At 42.5% G+C, this 15,747-nt stretch overlaps 6 protein-coding genes across 7 annotated transcripts; 1 reads left to right on the plus strand and 5 right to left on the minus strand.

Moving 5' to 3' along the window:
* Positions 1 to 472: 472 nt before the first annotated feature.
* On the minus strand, positions 473 to 1,937 carry BCIN_07g02160 (hypothetical protein). The gene has a single exon (XM_024693906.1). The coding sequence runs from the start codon at positions 1,732 to 1,734 to the stop codon at positions 589 to 591; it is 1,146 nt and encodes a 381-aa protein (XP_024549695.1). The 5' UTR covers positions 1,735 to 1,937; the 3' UTR covers positions 473 to 588.
* A 192-nt stretch (positions 1,938 to 2,129) lies between these two features.
* On the minus strand, positions 2,130 to 4,170 carry BCIN_07g02170 (hypothetical protein). Its single transcript, XM_024693907.1, has 6 exons — positions 3,910 to 4,170; positions 3,660 to 3,856; positions 3,244 to 3,602; positions 3,072 to 3,197; positions 2,518 to 3,013; positions 2,130 to 2,470 (listed from the first exon to the last, which is right to left on the minus strand). Exons 1-6 carry the CDS (start codon positions 4,136 to 4,138, stop codon positions 2,351 to 2,353), a joined length of 1,527 nt encoding a protein of 508 aa, XP_024549696.1. The 5' UTR covers positions 4,139 to 4,170; the 3' UTR covers positions 2,130 to 2,350.
* A 360-nt stretch (positions 4,171 to 4,530) lies between these two features.
* On the minus strand, positions 4,531 to 6,682 carry Bctpo1. Its single transcript, XM_001558684.2, has 2 exons — positions 6,089 to 6,682; positions 4,531 to 6,031 (listed from the first exon to the last, which is right to left on the minus strand). Exons 1-2 carry the CDS (start codon positions 6,426 to 6,428, stop codon positions 4,758 to 4,760), a joined length of 1,614 nt encoding a protein of 537 aa, XP_001558734.2. The 5' UTR covers positions 6,429 to 6,682; the 3' UTR covers positions 4,531 to 4,757.
* A 549-nt stretch (positions 6,683 to 7,231) lies between these two features.
* Positions 7,232 to 8,464, minus strand: BCIN_07g02190 (hypothetical protein). Of its 2 annotated transcripts, XM_024693909.1 has the most exons (2): positions 8,253 to 8,464; positions 7,232 to 8,201 (listed from the first exon to the last, which is right to left on the minus strand). In XM_024693909.1, the coding sequence occupies exon 2, from the start codon at positions 8,154 to 8,156 to the stop codon at positions 7,629 to 7,631; it is 528 nt and encodes a 175-aa protein (XP_024549698.1). In that variant the 5' UTR covers positions 8,157 to 8,201; positions 8,253 to 8,464; the 3' UTR covers positions 7,232 to 7,628. The 2 variants fall into 2 exon arrangements, with proteins under 2 accessions (XP_024549698.1, XP_024549697.1); XM_024693908.1 differs by having other exon boundaries at positions 7,232 to 8,464.
* Positions 8,465 to 11,366: 2,902 nt separating this feature from the next.
* Positions 11,367 to 12,044, plus strand: BCIN_07g02200 (hypothetical protein). The gene has a single exon (XM_001558681.2). The coding sequence runs from the start codon at positions 11,389 to 11,391 to the stop codon at positions 11,986 to 11,988; it is 600 nt and encodes a 199-aa protein (XP_001558731.1). The 5' UTR covers positions 11,367 to 11,388; the 3' UTR covers positions 11,989 to 12,044.
* Positions 12,045 to 13,405: 1,361 nt separating this feature from the next.
* On the minus strand, positions 13,406 to 15,388 carry BCIN_07g02210 (hypothetical protein). Its single transcript, XM_024693910.1, has 4 exons — positions 14,620 to 15,388; positions 14,468 to 14,569; positions 14,253 to 14,391; positions 13,406 to 14,191 (listed from the first exon to the last, which is right to left on the minus strand). Exons 1-4 carry the CDS (start codon positions 15,157 to 15,159, stop codon positions 13,524 to 13,526), a joined length of 1,449 nt encoding a protein of 482 aa, XP_024549699.1. The 5' UTR covers positions 15,160 to 15,388; the 3' UTR covers positions 13,406 to 13,523.
* Positions 15,389 to 15,747: the final 359 nt, after the last annotated feature.

The raw sequence follows: 15,747 nt of genomic DNA on the forward strand, positions 1-15,747 counted from the left end.
ATGTACGCACTTTGTCATTGAACTGTTATTACAGCTGCTCTTATGTGCATTCAGTTCTTGCTTTCGCCCCCTGGTGTGGGTATCTGAAAAATTCCATCATGAACGATTTTGAAGCCGGTTCTTCCCACGTCCAGAGATTATTGATCAGGACAGAGCCCACGAAAAGATACAGAGAAGATGGTAGTAGAAGGTCATCGGCATGGTGGCTCTGTTATATCAACACACTATTCGCTGGACAAACGAGTGTTTTCCAAAGCATTTAAAGTCCAGCTTAGCCCTGTTCGGGATAGAACATCTCACTGTCTGGCCACAGTTGGTGATTTCAACGTTTGAGTTGCTTCGAATGGTCGATTTACTGATTCTTTGAGCTTGCGTCAAATATTCACAAGCTTTCACATCAAAAAAGTTTTAAATTATACTAGGCTCCATGTCTACAGACCTAAAGGATACACAATGGAACTATAGTAGTGTCTGGTTACAATAGCAACAAATTAAGGGTTGCAATATATTATGATTATCGAATACTATTGATTCGGTACAGTCAGGTCCAATCATTTCCAGGTTCGTTCTTGATATGTTCCCACCACCCTACCCCTCCATAGTACACACCTCGCTACCCCTCGGACATTCTACTTCTCCGCACCTCTTACATCTAATTATCAACCACATTTTTGTCCCAGGACAGAATCCATGTACACACGGCGTACAAATATTAAACATCCCTTCCTTCCTAGTCACCGTATCTCCCTCCTCAACAACCTGTTCAAACACAATTCCTGAGCATTTGACACACCTTTCTCTTCCACATTCCTTACAAGCTTGTGTCCATCCAAAAGCTCCATCCCATTCATAAGCAATTTCGCTTCCTAATTTCTCTTTCACTAGTCTGTTTTCTTTCATTAAGCCTAATTCAATATCCTCTGCCGTCCATGAGAGTAGAGATAAGCTACTTGGTCGATAATGCTGACTGTCGCTTCTTTGACAATTGTCCGGTATGTCTCGAGCCCAACTCACGCTTTTCGATCTCTCTACCTTCATACCTAGCTTTCCATTCAACCAACTGGAGCTTCTCGGTCCAACCGGCTCAGGGTATTCATACAAAGGCCGTAGCGTTTTTCCCGGTGGCGGTGGACTGCCCGAAAAAAGCGAATTTGACCGTTTCGAGCTTCCAGTGATAGTAAGGGATCTGCGAAAAGGATGTAGGGACGACGAGGAAACAGGCGGGGATAAAGATTTCTCGTCTCCTTTCAAACTCGCGAGTCGTAGATTTGGATTCGAAATGGATCGAGATCGAGATTGTGATCGGATATTTTTAGATCGCGTAGTGGATGAGGACAAGCTTGAACGTGTGCGATAAAATGAATATGGGGAGGAAAAACAACAATTTTGATCGCCGCAGTGAATGCTACGATATGTATCTTCCTCTTCATTCTGAGGAAGCTGGGCTTTGGCTTTGGCACTTGCCCGACGGGCTTTGGCAATAGAGCGGGAGTTGAATGTTGAAAGGAGTTTATTGACTGATTTGTAGGTCTCATATTCGCCTGGGTGGATTTGAGGAATACGAGGGGCTGGTGTGCTGGTTGAGGAGGCAGATGAACTATTCGATGATATGGGAGCGCGGGCTAGGAAAGTGCGTAAAGGACTTAGAGATGCGAGATTCAGGAGGGAGTGGAAGGATAAGGTGCTATTTTGATTAAGTAGGGATTCGTTTGGGAATTTAGGAGGCTGTTGCATGGTGAAAAGAATGAGCGCTGTTCATGCGTACTGAGAAATTACACGCTGCTATTGAAAAACGAAGAGCAGAAAGCGACTTGTATTGCAAAATCTGTACGGTACTAGAAGAAGGGATAGACTCGGTGTGGTAAAAATCTATCCAGGAGCTTCGATGGCTTACTTTGTATGGTTGTAGATGGAAAAATTCAGTTCCGCTTTGTATCAAAGTGACTAACACAATAGATTAACTGATGGACTATGATAAATCACTCTTGTATATTCACATCATGTGAATCATAGGAGTGGCATCTTAGTCACTCGGATTGTTAAAGCATTCAACACATGTAGAATGGAGGTGACATGAAAATGCTAGTCATGTGATGATTCGAAAGACTCAACCTTCGTACGGTCAACAATAGAATAATAAATAGAATGAAATTTGACTTTATAATCTCAAGCATGAGCCACAGCAGGTGCCTCAGTCATATTTCATAAGTGAATGAATATGTGAAGACTTCTTACTAGAAATAGATCTATACCTATCATATATAATTACTTCCAAGTGAAGTTTGTCAGATTTGCGATGACACCTTTGGTCGAAATCTCGATGGAGTATCCGTAAAGTTTTTAGCCTCGTTTATTGATGTGATCTTTTCGCAAATCGAACGAAAAGATCGGATTGTATATATGCCCCAGCACTAAATGATTTCCATGGATTGGTTGGATTTACCAAGGATATATCAAATCTTCTAAATAACTTTTTGGTGTCAGTTTGTTAAATTCCCTACTGGCAATGAAACTTACTTCCACAAGAACCTTTCCCATCTCCATCATGGCTATATTCTTCCCGGAACAAGACCATTTCCCAGATCCAAATGCTAAATCGACTGCGAGATTCATTTTTCTTAACTTATTGTTGTCGTCACCTTCGAGCCACCTTTCTGGTCTGAAAATATGTGCATCTGGTCCAAACGTGGCTTTCGAATGCGTAATAGTAATCAGACTGAGTGAAACGTCGGTTCCACCTGGGACAACAAAACCATTAATAATATCGCCGCCTTCAGGTACCGTTTTTGGTAGAAGTCCAGCGATTACAGGAAACTTCCGGAGACCTTCCTTGATAATTGCTTGCAAATAGGGAAGGGCTCTTGTTTCAGTATCAGTTACCGGGGAAGATATTTTGCCATTTTCGACGCCTTCATCGATAGCAGCTTGCAAGGCCGCGTAGCAAGTTGGAGATGCTGCAATGTGAAGTAACATTGCTCGGATAGCCGTGGCAGTCGTGTCCGTACCAGCAATTCTGTCCCTGTATTAGCTTTCCAAGCCCAAAAAATGAGAAGAGAATAGTTGAAACAAACACTTGAAGTAATGTCTCAGAATTAGCTTCTTCTTGAGTGAGGCCGTGGGCGACGAAAGAACCAAGCATATCATTCTGGACCTCTTTTGATTCTCCAAATCGCTTCGCAACAATGTCTTTAGCAACTCTGTTCTTGTTAGCCTTTTCTCCTCATATGGATGTAATATCTATACTGAATCATTTTTCCAAAACCCAATTTATCTTTTTCTGTTGGCAGGAATGGTTTGAGAACAAAACTTCGTGATAGAGTTAACAACCATGGCAAGACTCCTGCAACCACAGCAGCCGGTAGCAATTGTTCAACAGTCTTGATGTAATCATACATATCATGATCTTGAGCTAGACATCCGAATGATGTACCAAAAGCCACATCTGTAATTGCATCCAACGCGAAGTATTGAATCTTCTTGGCAAAGTCAAAAGGTCGGAAATCAGTCGCTGTTGAAAGATATTTTCGCTCAATCAAGTCAATGAATGCATTGAGTTGCCTGTCAATTGATTGCTCAAGGTTTTCAACTTCTTTGCCCGAATACTAATCAAGGAAATCAATACTACCCCATGACTAGGCTCTTGAAAACGGGCAACCTACACCTGCAGCAGTCTTCATTTTCAGGTCAGCATGAATTTTCTCATCTGTAGTCGATAACATGGAATCCCGGTCAGGATTGAAAGCGAAAGACTGATAAAATCTCGATCGACGATATCCTAACTTTGCAGTACCCATACGTCGAATGACATCAGGGTCGCTACAAATAAGATCATTTGGCCCAATACGTGCCAATGAGCCTAGCAGACCCAATAAGCATGGTGAATTTCGAGTCAAATCGAGGCAGACTAACCATATGTTTCGGACACATCATTCAATACCTCTGGCATTCTGCCAGATAATACTGATTTTAGCTTCCACAAATTTGAGAATGGTGCGAATCTTGGCCCAGGAATATGGCGAAGGCGAGACCATACGAGATATCGATTGACCATGAGTGCTATTGTGAGAAATGGTATTATGATCCCGTAAAACGATGTTCGGTCGGGTAAAAACCCAAGATTCAAAATATAGTAAGGCATTTTTGCCACGAGGCTTCAACAACGGAGTATTCATTTTTTTTTTGGAAGAATCGTGAGAATATATAGCCACAACAGAATGTCAGACGCGGTCATCAATAAGGTTAGAATCTCCACCCTCCAAGACTTCCGCTAAATAAGCAGCATGCACTCTATGCAATGCCCCAACCAGATCGATTCTAACGTGCATAATGCATGAGTTTACCGATATATATGCCTGTCGCCCCTTGGTATAAAGTCGAATTGAACACCTGAGCGGGGTAGTAATACATGGTGGTGAAGATAAGAATAGCTCAAAATACCAAGGCAACCTCTTGTTGGTCACGTGATGGGAGTCGGATCTGTTTGCTTGATCATTCTCTGCTCGCTCACCTCACAATCTGATACATCACATATGAATCCAACAACTGTGATTTGTTTCTAATATATAATGTATAAATTAAGGTATATAAGTTCTATTCTATTTAAAAATGCAACGCTTCTACCAGGGTATTGATACCAACGACGCCATCAAAATGCAACGATGCGAAATCATCTCATGAAAATTAATCATAGACAAGTATACTTCATATCAGTCATCCCATCCAACATATCAGTGTATCCATCATCACAATACATTACATTACACCACCGGTTCTGGCTTCTCCTCCTCAATAGAAGGTGCTGCAGTGGTAACTGCAGTACCAGTCTCCTCGTCGACTGGCTGATTCTTAGGTACACCAAAATCGGTTGGAGCATGACGAGACATTTTCCTCAATCTTTCACCATACTTGTAGAACAAGAAAGGAATCGGTAAAAATGCGATAGCCAAGAAGCCCAACAAACTACCAGCCCATTGTACACCAAGATTGTGGAACATTGCTGTGGCAAACAATGGGAATCCAGCACCGAAGAAAGATCGGAGAAATGTGTTGGCAGCGATGGCACTGGCTGCTACGAAAAGATATGAATCGATAAGATAATTCAAAGCTTGTAGGAAGATAGTCATAATACCAGCTCCAGTCAATATACCACTGACAGTTGGAGCGGCCCAGTTGATAGATGGATAGTTTCCTGTCCATGCAAACCAGAATAAACCACATGGAAATAGACAAGCACCAACCATCATGGGAACAAGTCTCTCCTCTGGAACTGGAATACCATTGTTCTCCCTGAGTTTGCGATTATATCTTGGCTCGAAGGCAATGACGATACCACAACCGAAGAGAACACCAATGATCATTCCCAGATATGGCAGTGTTGCAACTGCTGGATCGATTCCACGATATTCGGCGAACACAATAGGGTAGGCTTCCAAGAAAAGATACAAGATACCATAAATGAAAGCAGTATAGATAGTGATGAGGAAAACAATTGGCTCTCCAAAGAGAAGCTTGAATGGAAGGAACAAGTGCTTTCTGACAAGATCATCAAAGCTGATGATCTCCTCTTCACTGATGTGGTGAATGGCGAAGTTGCCAGTCTCCTTTCGAATCTTTCCTGCTCGGCTTTGGAGAAGTGTCTTGGCATATGTTTCCTCGAGGAACAAGATGTCGAGAATGAAAGCGAGAGCACCCATGATACCAGTGATGTATTCGGTCCATCTCCAACCAAGGTGAGACGTGGTAATAAATGCTCCAACAATAGGCGAGATGAAGGGACCGATGAATACCAACGCTGAGAAAGCAGCAATAGCAATACCTCGAGTCTCGTTTCCAAACATATCAGCAAAAGCGCCACCGACGACAGCCAGAGGACAAGAAGCGAAGACACCTGCGAAGAATCGACATAACATCAATGTTTGGAAGTCCTTGGCCGTTGCCGCAGCAAACATAAAGCAGGTGAAAACAAAGCATGCTAAAGTGACAGGTTTCTTTCGACCATAGAGTTCAGATATTGGACCAAAGAACAAGGGACCTGTAAGATGTTCATTAGCCATGATGTTCAATGTACATATCAAAAGAATCAACATACCAGTTGCAAAACCACAGATATACAAAGTTAAACCAAGAATAGACACGACCTCACTGACACCAAATTCATACGCAACTGGTGCCACAGCTGCCGAGTATACAGATGAACCCCAAGATGCGATAAGAGTATCAAATCCAAGAACTGCAGCAGTTCTCATCTTCCTTTTGAAAGTCCATGACTTCGCATTGGCAGGATCATTTTCATCGGTAAGTTCGACGAGATAATTGCTCTGTTCGCCAACAAGGTGGGGTGGCAATCCTCTATCTTTTCCCAATCGATATGATTTATGGGTCGTTGAGATAACGATAGGTTCATCGGGGCGGGGTGCTAGGTCGAACATATTGCACGCAAAAGATACAAAATCTGATGGAGAATTCGAACTGAGAGACGATCACAATCTTTGAGATGGATGAAAAAAGATATCCATGATGCGAGAGATCCTCCTTATTATGTTATTATTTGGCACCCTTCACTACTGAATAATCTCCGGGTAGGATGGAAGTTCTAGCGATTAGTATGAGGTAAATCCACATAAGATCCACAGAACTAATGACCCACTGCGGCCGTATCATCAAGAAATGATCAGTTAACCTCGGCAAGTTTGAAGGGTTTTCTACCGTTTTCTCATACATTCAAAAGTTTACCGCCAGACAACCAAACAAATGGGAGGAAAATTTGTGATTTTGAAGGCTCAAGATCATTCCACGGCTGTTCTAGATCGACAACGCCTGTGACGCACGGAATGAGGCACTGGTAATTATGTGTTTCTAGTATAACAACCATGGCTCACTATAGGATATACGCCGTGCCAAGATAAAAACTTTATTTACAAATTTGTTTTAAAGGATTTTTCAATGGGATCAGTAGGACCGAAACGGAAGAAAGTTCTTTCGGTGTGTGGTTGACTCAAGTTATTTGGGAAAATTCGACGCATCACCAAAAATGAACCGAGGTACAACTATCAATACATGGTGCATTTAGGGGCAAATCTCTCGTTTTCCCTACATTGTACCTAGGTACATTCATTGTACACGTAATTTGGTTCTACATTTTCATTTTTTTGGATTTCAAATCAAAAGCAAAAAAAAGTTAACACATATTGCATTGCATGAAGAATCTCACATGTTGTAGGCAGACTATTTTTGACGTATTATCTTTATCATTGATCTGTTCGTAGCTCCTTCGAGTCTAGATAGGTTTTCACCTTGAGAAGCGCCTATCCGCTCATCAGCCGATCCGCTACATCTAAGCTCCGACGCTAAAAAGCTTGAGCTCCTCAAAATGCGAAACCAAATCAATCATTGATACCAGACGCCAAACTTTCTAAGATGTCAGACCTGCCATCAGATAAGAAAAGAAACACCCGAAATCAGAATAAGCTATCAACCCCATACAAAAAGCAATTCCTATGCCAATCTGCCAGCGATGCTGATTGATCAGCTTTTCTGATCAGTTGATCACCCACCTCGATTGATACAGTTTTCCTACGTTCCCCTCACCATTGCTGAATCATTCGTGTATTCGGCGAACAGAGTTGTGGTTAATTGCAGCGGAACTGACAACGATTGACCCATTGGAAATCGCCAATATCGGCATGAATCCAGCAACCATTGTACGCAGTGGTACATCTACCCGCATAGCAAAAATCGGGGAAGGCAGTAAGACGTTTGTTCTCAAATGCCATGTGACCGATAATCTTGTATGGAAGCTGACTGGCCATATTAATGTTTTGGCCCGAAAACATGCCTCCAATTGGACGGCAAGAATTATCGAAAAGGTAAACCATATCATTCTCAATTCCCGCATTAAGAGCTGCACGTGTGACTGTGACGGCTATGGTGCAATAGCCATCGTCAGCATGATGGCAAAGATCTCCTCGACGAGCGAGTGTTCCATCACGAGTCTCAACGATTCCTCCATCACGAGCCTCGATCGTTCCGTCAAGAGCCTTGATATCAACTGCCTTGGAGACAATTGGGGTTGCGTTGACGATTGGGGCAGTGACCAATAGGAGTGAGAGAAGTCCAACTATCATTAGCATGATTCTGCTTGTATTAAGGAAGAGCATGTTGAAGTTGGATAGTAGGTGTCGGAGTTTTGGTTTTGATTTGAGCTGAAGTAGTGTCAGTTCTTTGCTCCTTAAAAGAAGTTTCTTTTCACCTACTGTAGATGGGGGATGTATCGAGGTAAAAAGAGACAGAGAGGCGTGGTGCTTGCTTGCGTTGAGAATCTGGGTGTTTGTTCTGATGTTGTGTTGGTAGAAAGTAAAATTGTATGCGGGAGAGAGCCCATCCTTTTATGTTGGTTAAAGAGCTTGAGATACCAGGCTGTACCGTACTGGTGAATCTTTCATGAGAATACTGCGCCAAATATCTCTAAAGTATAGCATTGTTTAAGCCAACACGGCTTCAAAGAAATAGCTGCGCCTTTCATTTCGAAAAGTTAATTTCATTCCAAATGAACGGCACTTTGATGAGCTTCTCTCTAGTGAGGTATTCATATTCATAAAGAAACTCGAAGAAATTGGTTCAAGTGAATATCAAAAATTCGCATCGCCTACAAATTCATATATGTCAGTCATGTAGTCGAGAGAATTTTGACAAGTTAGAAAAGAAGGAAAGCCGTATTATTAGGTCAGTAGACTATCTTAATTTACAAAGGTAAAAATGCAGTCACCGATATACACCATATATTGGGTTCAATTTGAGATATACTGACCCCGAGTAGCCTGTTAACCACAAATCAAGGATTTGCTTCAGCACATCTGAATCTCCGCTACTCTTCCAATACCACCAAGTTGTATTCAAATACTTTGCCTTACAATGACAGGATGAATATGGGCTCTGAAAGTCTGCCTTCTTAGCCCTTGAATGTACACAATATAGACCTGAACTCCACTGTGTCATTCAATGATTTTACCTCGTATCTGTGGTCCCATACCTTCGGTCAACAAGAGGGCTGTATGTCGGTAGTCTCACTAACGTGTCTAAAGCCGGGGAACTCTATCCTTCAACCCATACTGATTCTTATTTGAGCAATTCCCACTTCGCCCACCTACGAAGTCTTTATGCCTATCCTTTGCCCTAGCCTTGCTTTCCGCTTACTTGGACATCCGAATGGCTCTATATGACGGCGTACCTACTGGAAAGCCTCTCGTTTCGAGGCTTATTAGATCTGGTGCTTAGAAGCACGAAATTCTCTCAAAAGAACTAAACATCTCTATTCCCAGTAGGAAATTGGATGAACAGACTTGGCAGTCGTCTCAAATTTACTTTTGATATATTCACTATCAGATGCCAAGACCTTTTTCGTAGCACTCTTGGTAAGACTGATGAAATCGATCCGAACGGGCCTTAACCAACATATCTCTGCCTGCATTTATCGGTCTCGCCCTCGGTCTCAAGCTCTCATGCATCACATCTAGCAGTCTCTGTATTTTCAATTGGGCCACAATTGCAAAAGGTAACAGTTTGTGTTTCGCCAACCTCAGCTGCCAAGCAGTATTTTAGAATCAACATTATGCTCGTTTTTTTGGTGAATAAGGGTGCATGCGGCGTCGAAAGTTTCTACTGTCTGCTTTTGAGTGATTTTTATGATATCCAGAATCTTCTAATGTGTAATGAGAGGAGACAATCCCTCCTTTTTATCGAATAGTTATTAATTCTTGATTAGGTCGTTTTGTCGGTTATTCATCATATCTCGCTGAATCAACTTGAAGTGAGAGTGGAGTCTAGGATAACGGCGTTACATATCTTTTACTGATACTACGTGTGAGGGTTAAGTGACTCCGAGGCAGAACACATTATTCAAGGTACATGCCAAGCAAATATCCAAAGTATTACATTCCTCAATAGACCCACCATCAAAACGCGTGAAACAATTCACAACAAAGATCGATGGAATGCAGGGAAGAACGCGTTGATAGGTGCCAGGCCTTAAAAAAGGAGTAAATATTGCTCAATGTTTCTCGTTCCAGAACTTGGAAGTCATCCTCTGTTTCTTCTCTTCGGTCTTCAACAAGAATTTTAGTTGATATCTTTCGTAACACATCGAATCGCCCCCTTCATAACCACTGATATCTAATTAAAGAAGGATTTCTGGAGGCCAGACATATTCAAGTGGGGGGATCTTATGTCAAGATTGATATTGCTCATAACCGCCCAAACCCAACATCAAGCCTATGCCGAAGAGGTCAGAGGTTCTAGAACTAAGTACATAAGTACTCGTCGGTTTCCAATAACAAGAAGAGAAAACAAGAACTATAATCTCGATTTTGTGTGGTCATTTGAAACCTACAACAATAATCCGTAAAGAAAGCACATAGTCCTACTATTCAATTCCAATATCAAAGAGTACGCCAATTCCCCTCTCATAACACTCGGTGCTAATCGAGAACCAGGTTTTATACCCACAATCAACTCATTCAAAATGCAATTCCTAAGCACTACTTCCAACTCCCTCAGAATTGTCTTTGCCATTGCTCTCTTCGTCCTTTCAGCACCCACAATCGCATTGCCAATGCCACTTTCTAATACCGTCAGCTATCCTGTTTCTGGTGCCCACGAATCGCTCTCTAATGAGTTACCACACACAGAGCTGCATTAGATGAATCCAATTTCTCTTGGGATTTTAGGATTTACACCAGATCCATTTGCTGGAGAGTTCATTTTACAGAAAGGAGTTTAATGCACAGGATATGGGATAAGCTTTCCCTCTGCACACGGAGAATGTAAAACCATATTTTGGTACCAACATTGTGGAAAAGAAATAGAAGTGCCATTTGGTGAGCCAAGCGAGCAACCAAATGGTGGCACACGAACGAGCATGACCTTGATCGCGGCAGTATCAAACGATCCTTGGCCGGATCTAGACTGCGGCCCTTCATTTTACATAAGTTCCGGCGCCACAAGTCAAGAAGGGTAACAGAAGCAAGGGTCGTTACATTTACAGTTAGAACATATGGCTATAGAGTGCGGGGAAAGCATGTTGGAAGGGGATATGATCAAAATTCCAGGGTTCTAGAAGCGAGGTCAGATTTGTGGTCAGCAGTACCAATGTGGAGGATTCGCACGATGTCAAATGTACGTATTGTTGGATGACGCTTGGACATTCTGGTGGTTTGAGATGCGTCTATTGTACCTTAAATAACATTTAGCCGCCCTCAATTGAGTATTGCATAATTAGGTTATACGCAATTAATTAGCTGGTGTTTGGTTGTGATCTAGATCTTTGTGTTACAGTCTCATTCGTGTTGTGGTGTTATTAAACGTTTGGCTGAGAAGGGCAAGTCTCCAACCTCTATGGGTACCAACAAGGGCACATCTAGTGACTCTGAAGAAATCTCCGATGCCAAGTTTACTATAGTTTCACAGTTTCTTAGTAAAGCTAAGCGCCAGCCCAGACGCGAAGCATGGTTCGGCCCGGGTTCGTCATGGAATTCTTTCAGAAAACCCACGAAACCAAACGAGTCCTATGCGAAAGAACAGTTTCGGGCAGCTGAAAGTACCATAAACAAATCAACACCAACCACTTCTGGAACTGGACATTCTAACACAGCTAAAACCGTCACTCGTACTAGGACAGAGTCCAACATAAGCAAGATAAGCAACTACTCCAACTCAAACTGGCCTAATTTCAATCAGACCATCCAAAATCTCAAGCTGCGACATGATGTCAAATTCGATCCTGATTTACATTTCAGACCCAATCTTGATGGCGAGAATGGACAGAGAAAGAGTCACAAAGCTGATGCTTTATGGAAGTTAATGATGTCACAACTTAATGGGTGTCTGAATGACCGTGAAAAACTGAAGGAGGATGAGATATTTCTATTCTCCTCTGAGCAGGCCAACAAGTTTATCGATCCAAAGACTTTTATAGATGTTATACGCTCCCGTTGATTTTGATTTTGAAACCACTTGTTACTCATTCCCAAATGACTGGGTCTTTTTTGGCAACTCAATAATCCTTATTCTCTCTCTTATATGGGAAGTAGTGTCCACTGTGTATGGTAAAGAATGGTGCAGGAAAGTCTTGTCCCAGCATCCATTTGATTTTTTTTAACATAGGTCAGGTGGTGATACATAGCATTCCATTAAAATACCCATACGTTTACTATTTTCTTGTTTCTGTTTACGCTAAGCCTCCGCTGCTTGGAGCATTGTCGCATACCAAAACTTACCTTGGGGTAGGGGAGCGGCTTTTGGGAGGAGAAGAGGGCTGCTGTATTTGGTACTGATGCAGAAACATCTCTTTCCTATTGTTAGCCATAACGACACTGGGTTCCCGCAACATCAATTCACGACGCGCATGATCTACTCAGGAAGGATGAGGAGTCACGCTAGACCCGAGTTCAGACTCCGGCTTGTGGCTAAAGTCAACCGCATTTGCGGAGGCCGATTTTCCGGACCCTTTATGGCCTAGAAACTGATTTCGGCATGTGGTTTCTATACACTATAAGATGAAACCGGATTGTATCGTGTTTTTCTTTATTTATTTTGGATCTATAAGTCGAGTTGAGTTGGCTTTCATATGATGGTCTCGGAGCTTTTGCTGGAGCATGGGTGTAGAGTTTAGTTTCGTCTTTCATCAATCACATTACTTCAACCATAACCGAAAAAGTTGGATGGTGACTCAATGAGTCCATCGAGACGCTGATTTTGTTTCCAATATCTCTGAGAGCTTTTGCAGCGCGAAGCCGGTACATATGGTTATAATGTTTCCAATAAGTGCGTGAGATACTTTGGGTTGACATTGTTCAAGTAGCTCAATGAATCCTTCTCTTTCTCTCTCATCAGGGCTTCCAAAATTCTTTATATTCCCTTAAATAGAAGAATTAACCTCTAATCGAGCATAGAAAATCAAACATTGAATATCACCAATTGACATGCGACGGGTACAAATTGAGAAGGCACGGAATTTAACCTTCTCCCTCGACCACAACCGCAACCACAACCGCAACCACAACTGCTAGACTAGCCTTGCCATCTCCCTCCTATCAAAGATCAAAAAAAAGAAGAAAAAAAGAATCAATATCCAAACAAAACACCTCGAATCAATAATTTAATCAACGCTCCTGAATCCTTGCCGCTATCCCAATGTCAATCCATCCCAACCACATGCATTTTCAACATCGTCGCCCTCCCCCCTTCCCCCCTTCCCCCCACCCAAAAACCCCCAGGAATTCAGAATCTACCCAATCCTTCACACCATCTCCCGACTTTGGATTCACGAAACGAAATTGCCTCGTCTCCATAGTTCGCTACCGCCTGCTTACAGAAGCGAGAACACAATCTCGAGAACTCACAGAAGAAGATCTCAACGATTTCGATAATCGCATATTCAACAACGTCTATCATATAATCGTAAAATTACGTAACTTCATACATTACATTATTCTAAAGCCATACAGGTCAGTTACAACCCTCAACTAACTTCACTTCTTCTCCGCCTTCTTTGGATTTTTCTCCCACTTCTTACACCAGCCATCCCAGCTTTTTGCACCTTTCCCCAAAACTCCCAGGAGATCATCTTTAACCTCTCTTTCTTGCCACCTCTCATCATCCCAATCCCTCATCCCACCTTCAGGCATTCCACCCCTCTCTCCACTCTTAACTCTCCCCCTCATATCCGGTTCCCATCCCATCGCTTTCAAAACCTCCGTTTCCGTCGGTGGCACCCCCGCACTAGCAAACCTCTTTGGGTTCTGCTTATGACATAATTCTTTCACATATCTTTCCAAGATCTTCAATTGCTCGGATTTATGGAAGCGGAGGTACAATTCCCTGTCTTGGATGCGCATTTGTTCGTGGTCGTGAATTGTGTCTTGGGAGGATAATCTTTTAGTCACGGAGCGAGATACAAGATAGCCGCGAACAGAGGTGAAAGTCCATACGGCATCTACTTCGAAGAGACCACCGAAAGGCCAGATAACGGCAGCGAATGTGTCAATTAAAAGGGTGGGGAGAAGAAGAAGAGAAGATATTGCAGCGTGCTTCTTAGCACGGGCTTTGGTGCGGGTTAGTTGAGAAAGAAATTGGTTGCGAAGGTCGATTGGTGAGTAAGAAATAGTAGGTGGGTATATCAGGTGGAGTTCTTCGATTTCTAAGGAAAGGGTAGGGTATTAGTTTAAGTTTGGCGAGAAATGGGTAAGGGGCAGAAATACCTTTTCGTGGCACTCGGTTGAGAAATGTTATGTCTGTGTTTTTGATGGAATTGATTCCCCAGACGACTCCTCTGGTAGTTTTACTATGAAGTCCTTTAAGACTCATCGTTTTGCCATCATAAGTTTTGGCTTTCTTGACCTATAATGAAAGAATGGTCAGCTATGAATCATGTGACTAAGTTCTACAATTCCTAAAGAAAAAAAAAACAAAATACCTCGCGCTGCCAGACTCTCTTTCCCTTATGACGTTTACCCTCTTTAATGCCTTCAGCTGGTTTAAGGAGATGAGCAGCGGGTGGTGTATATATCAAATAGCGCTGATTGACTATTAGTGAAATCCCAATGTAAAATGGTAAGAGTTTTGAACCTGAGGAAAGTCTGCATCGGAAACATCGATTGGTTTAGGAAGAGGTATGAGATATGCGATCACTCTATGGGAATCTCGGGTATAGTAAACTTCATTTGGATTGTGTTGAGAGATTCTTCGGGGTGGAAGAGCTGGACCGGTGTGGGTATTTGAATCTGATCTGTGACGCGGGAGAGGTGATGGGTTATCGGAAGAGTTGGTTTCGTATGATTCAACTGTGGGTGCAGGAGGTCGGTTTGAAGGCGTTGGTGTAGTATTGTGGGTAGAGTTTGCCGAAGTTTGACTTAAAAGATTTGAATTCGATCGACGAGTAAATAGTGGTAGAGGTATAGCCGATGGGTCATCTCCAGGAACACCTCGAATTGTTGATTCCTCATTATCGTCAGGTGATGAAGCCAAAGGATTCCGGGGAGGCAATAACGGTGGCGGAGGCGGCGGTTGTTGTTGTTGTTGTTGTTGTTGTGTTTGTGATGAAGTAAGAGGTCTGGGGGTACTTTCTATGGGATCCGCTGGGAGTTCATAATACATGTGGTTGGCCATCTTTTGAATCTCAGTTCACTCGACAGAGATAGAAATATGGAAAAGAAGCAAAAACGTTCGAGAAAGGAAGAATGTAACACTTTGCTTTGAATATGTTTGATTTTGATACAGAATAAATAAAATGCAGTTTCATGCTGTTGTACAAGCACATGATGCATAGTGAACACGGCGCTCATGTTTGAAAGGGGAATCCTTGCTTCGAAACACAATGCAAAGAAATTCTCATTTCAAAAGCAATTGTAGCATTGAAATTGCGAATATGCTGACCCGTTTCTTTACTTTTTATTCTGATCATCATCTCCCTTATACTCCACTGTGTTATAGACGGGAGAAGTCATCTTACCAAGGTTCTCTCAAGTGCTAAAGTCAAGTGACGGGAAGGTGCACGAGTCAGATGACATTATGGTCACGTGACCGCACCGCCCGCAACTAACGAAGCAAAGAATGATCATTGGAACATAGGTAAAGATACGGCAGTGCCATCCCATGAAAAAAAAATCTTCTCGGGTATCTCAACGTCCGTCATGTGTACCTTACCGGACTCAACTGATTTGGCTGAGATCGTCCATGAATGAACTTGGATCGGTA

The sequence above is a fragment of the Botrytis cinerea genome, chromosome 7 (assembly GCF_000143535.2).
Source record: "Botrytis cinerea B05.10 chromosome 7, complete sequence".
Lineage (NCBI taxonomy): Eukaryota > Fungi > Ascomycota > Leotiomycetes > Helotiales > Sclerotiniaceae > Botrytis > Botrytis cinerea.

Bases quoted from the DNA above. Each gene is read 5' to 3' on its own strand.
- BCIN_07g02160 (XM_024693906.1), bottom strand. From the start codon at position 1,734: ATGCAACAGCCTCCTAAATTCCCAAACGAATCCCTACTTAATCAAAAT.
- Bctpo1 (XM_001558684.2), bottom strand. From the start codon at position 6,428: ATGTTCGACCTAGCACCCCGCCCCGATGAACCTATCGTTATCTCAACG. The intron at 6,032-6,088 runs GTATGTTGATTC...AACATCTTACAG, and splicing joins TATCTGTGGTTTTGCAACTG to GTCCCTTGTTCTTTGGTCCA.
- BCIN_07g02200 (XM_001558681.2), top strand. From the start codon at position 11,389: ATGGGTACCAACAAGGGCACATCTAGTGACTCTGAAGAAATCTCCGAT.
- BCIN_07g02210 (XM_024693910.1), bottom strand. From the start codon at position 15,159: ATGGCCAACCACATGTATTATGAACTCCCAGCGGATCCCATAGAAAGT. The intron at 14,570-14,619 runs GTTCAAAACTCT...ATAGTCAATCAG, and splicing joins CCGATGCAGACTTTCCTCAG to CGCTATTTGATATATACACC. The intron at 14,392-14,467 runs GTATTTTGTTTT...CTTTCATTATAG, and splicing joins AGAGAGTCTGGCAGCGCGAG to GTCAAGAAAGCCAAAACTTA.
- BCIN_07g02170 (XM_024693907.1), bottom strand. From the start codon at position 4,138: ATGCCTTACTATATTTTGAATCTTGGGTTTTTACCCGACCGAACATCG. The intron at 3,014-3,071 runs GTTTGTTTCAAC...ATACAGGGACAG, and splicing joins TCTGAGACATTACTTCAAGT to AATTGCTGGTACGGACACGA. The intron at 2,471-2,517 runs GTAAGTTTCATT...GACACCAAAAAG, and splicing joins TGGGAAAGGTTCTTGTGGAA to TTATTTAGAAGATTTGATAT.
- BCIN_07g02190 (XM_024693909.1), bottom strand. From the start codon at position 8,156: ATGCTCTTCCTTAATACAAGCAGAATCATGCTAATGATAGTTGGACTT.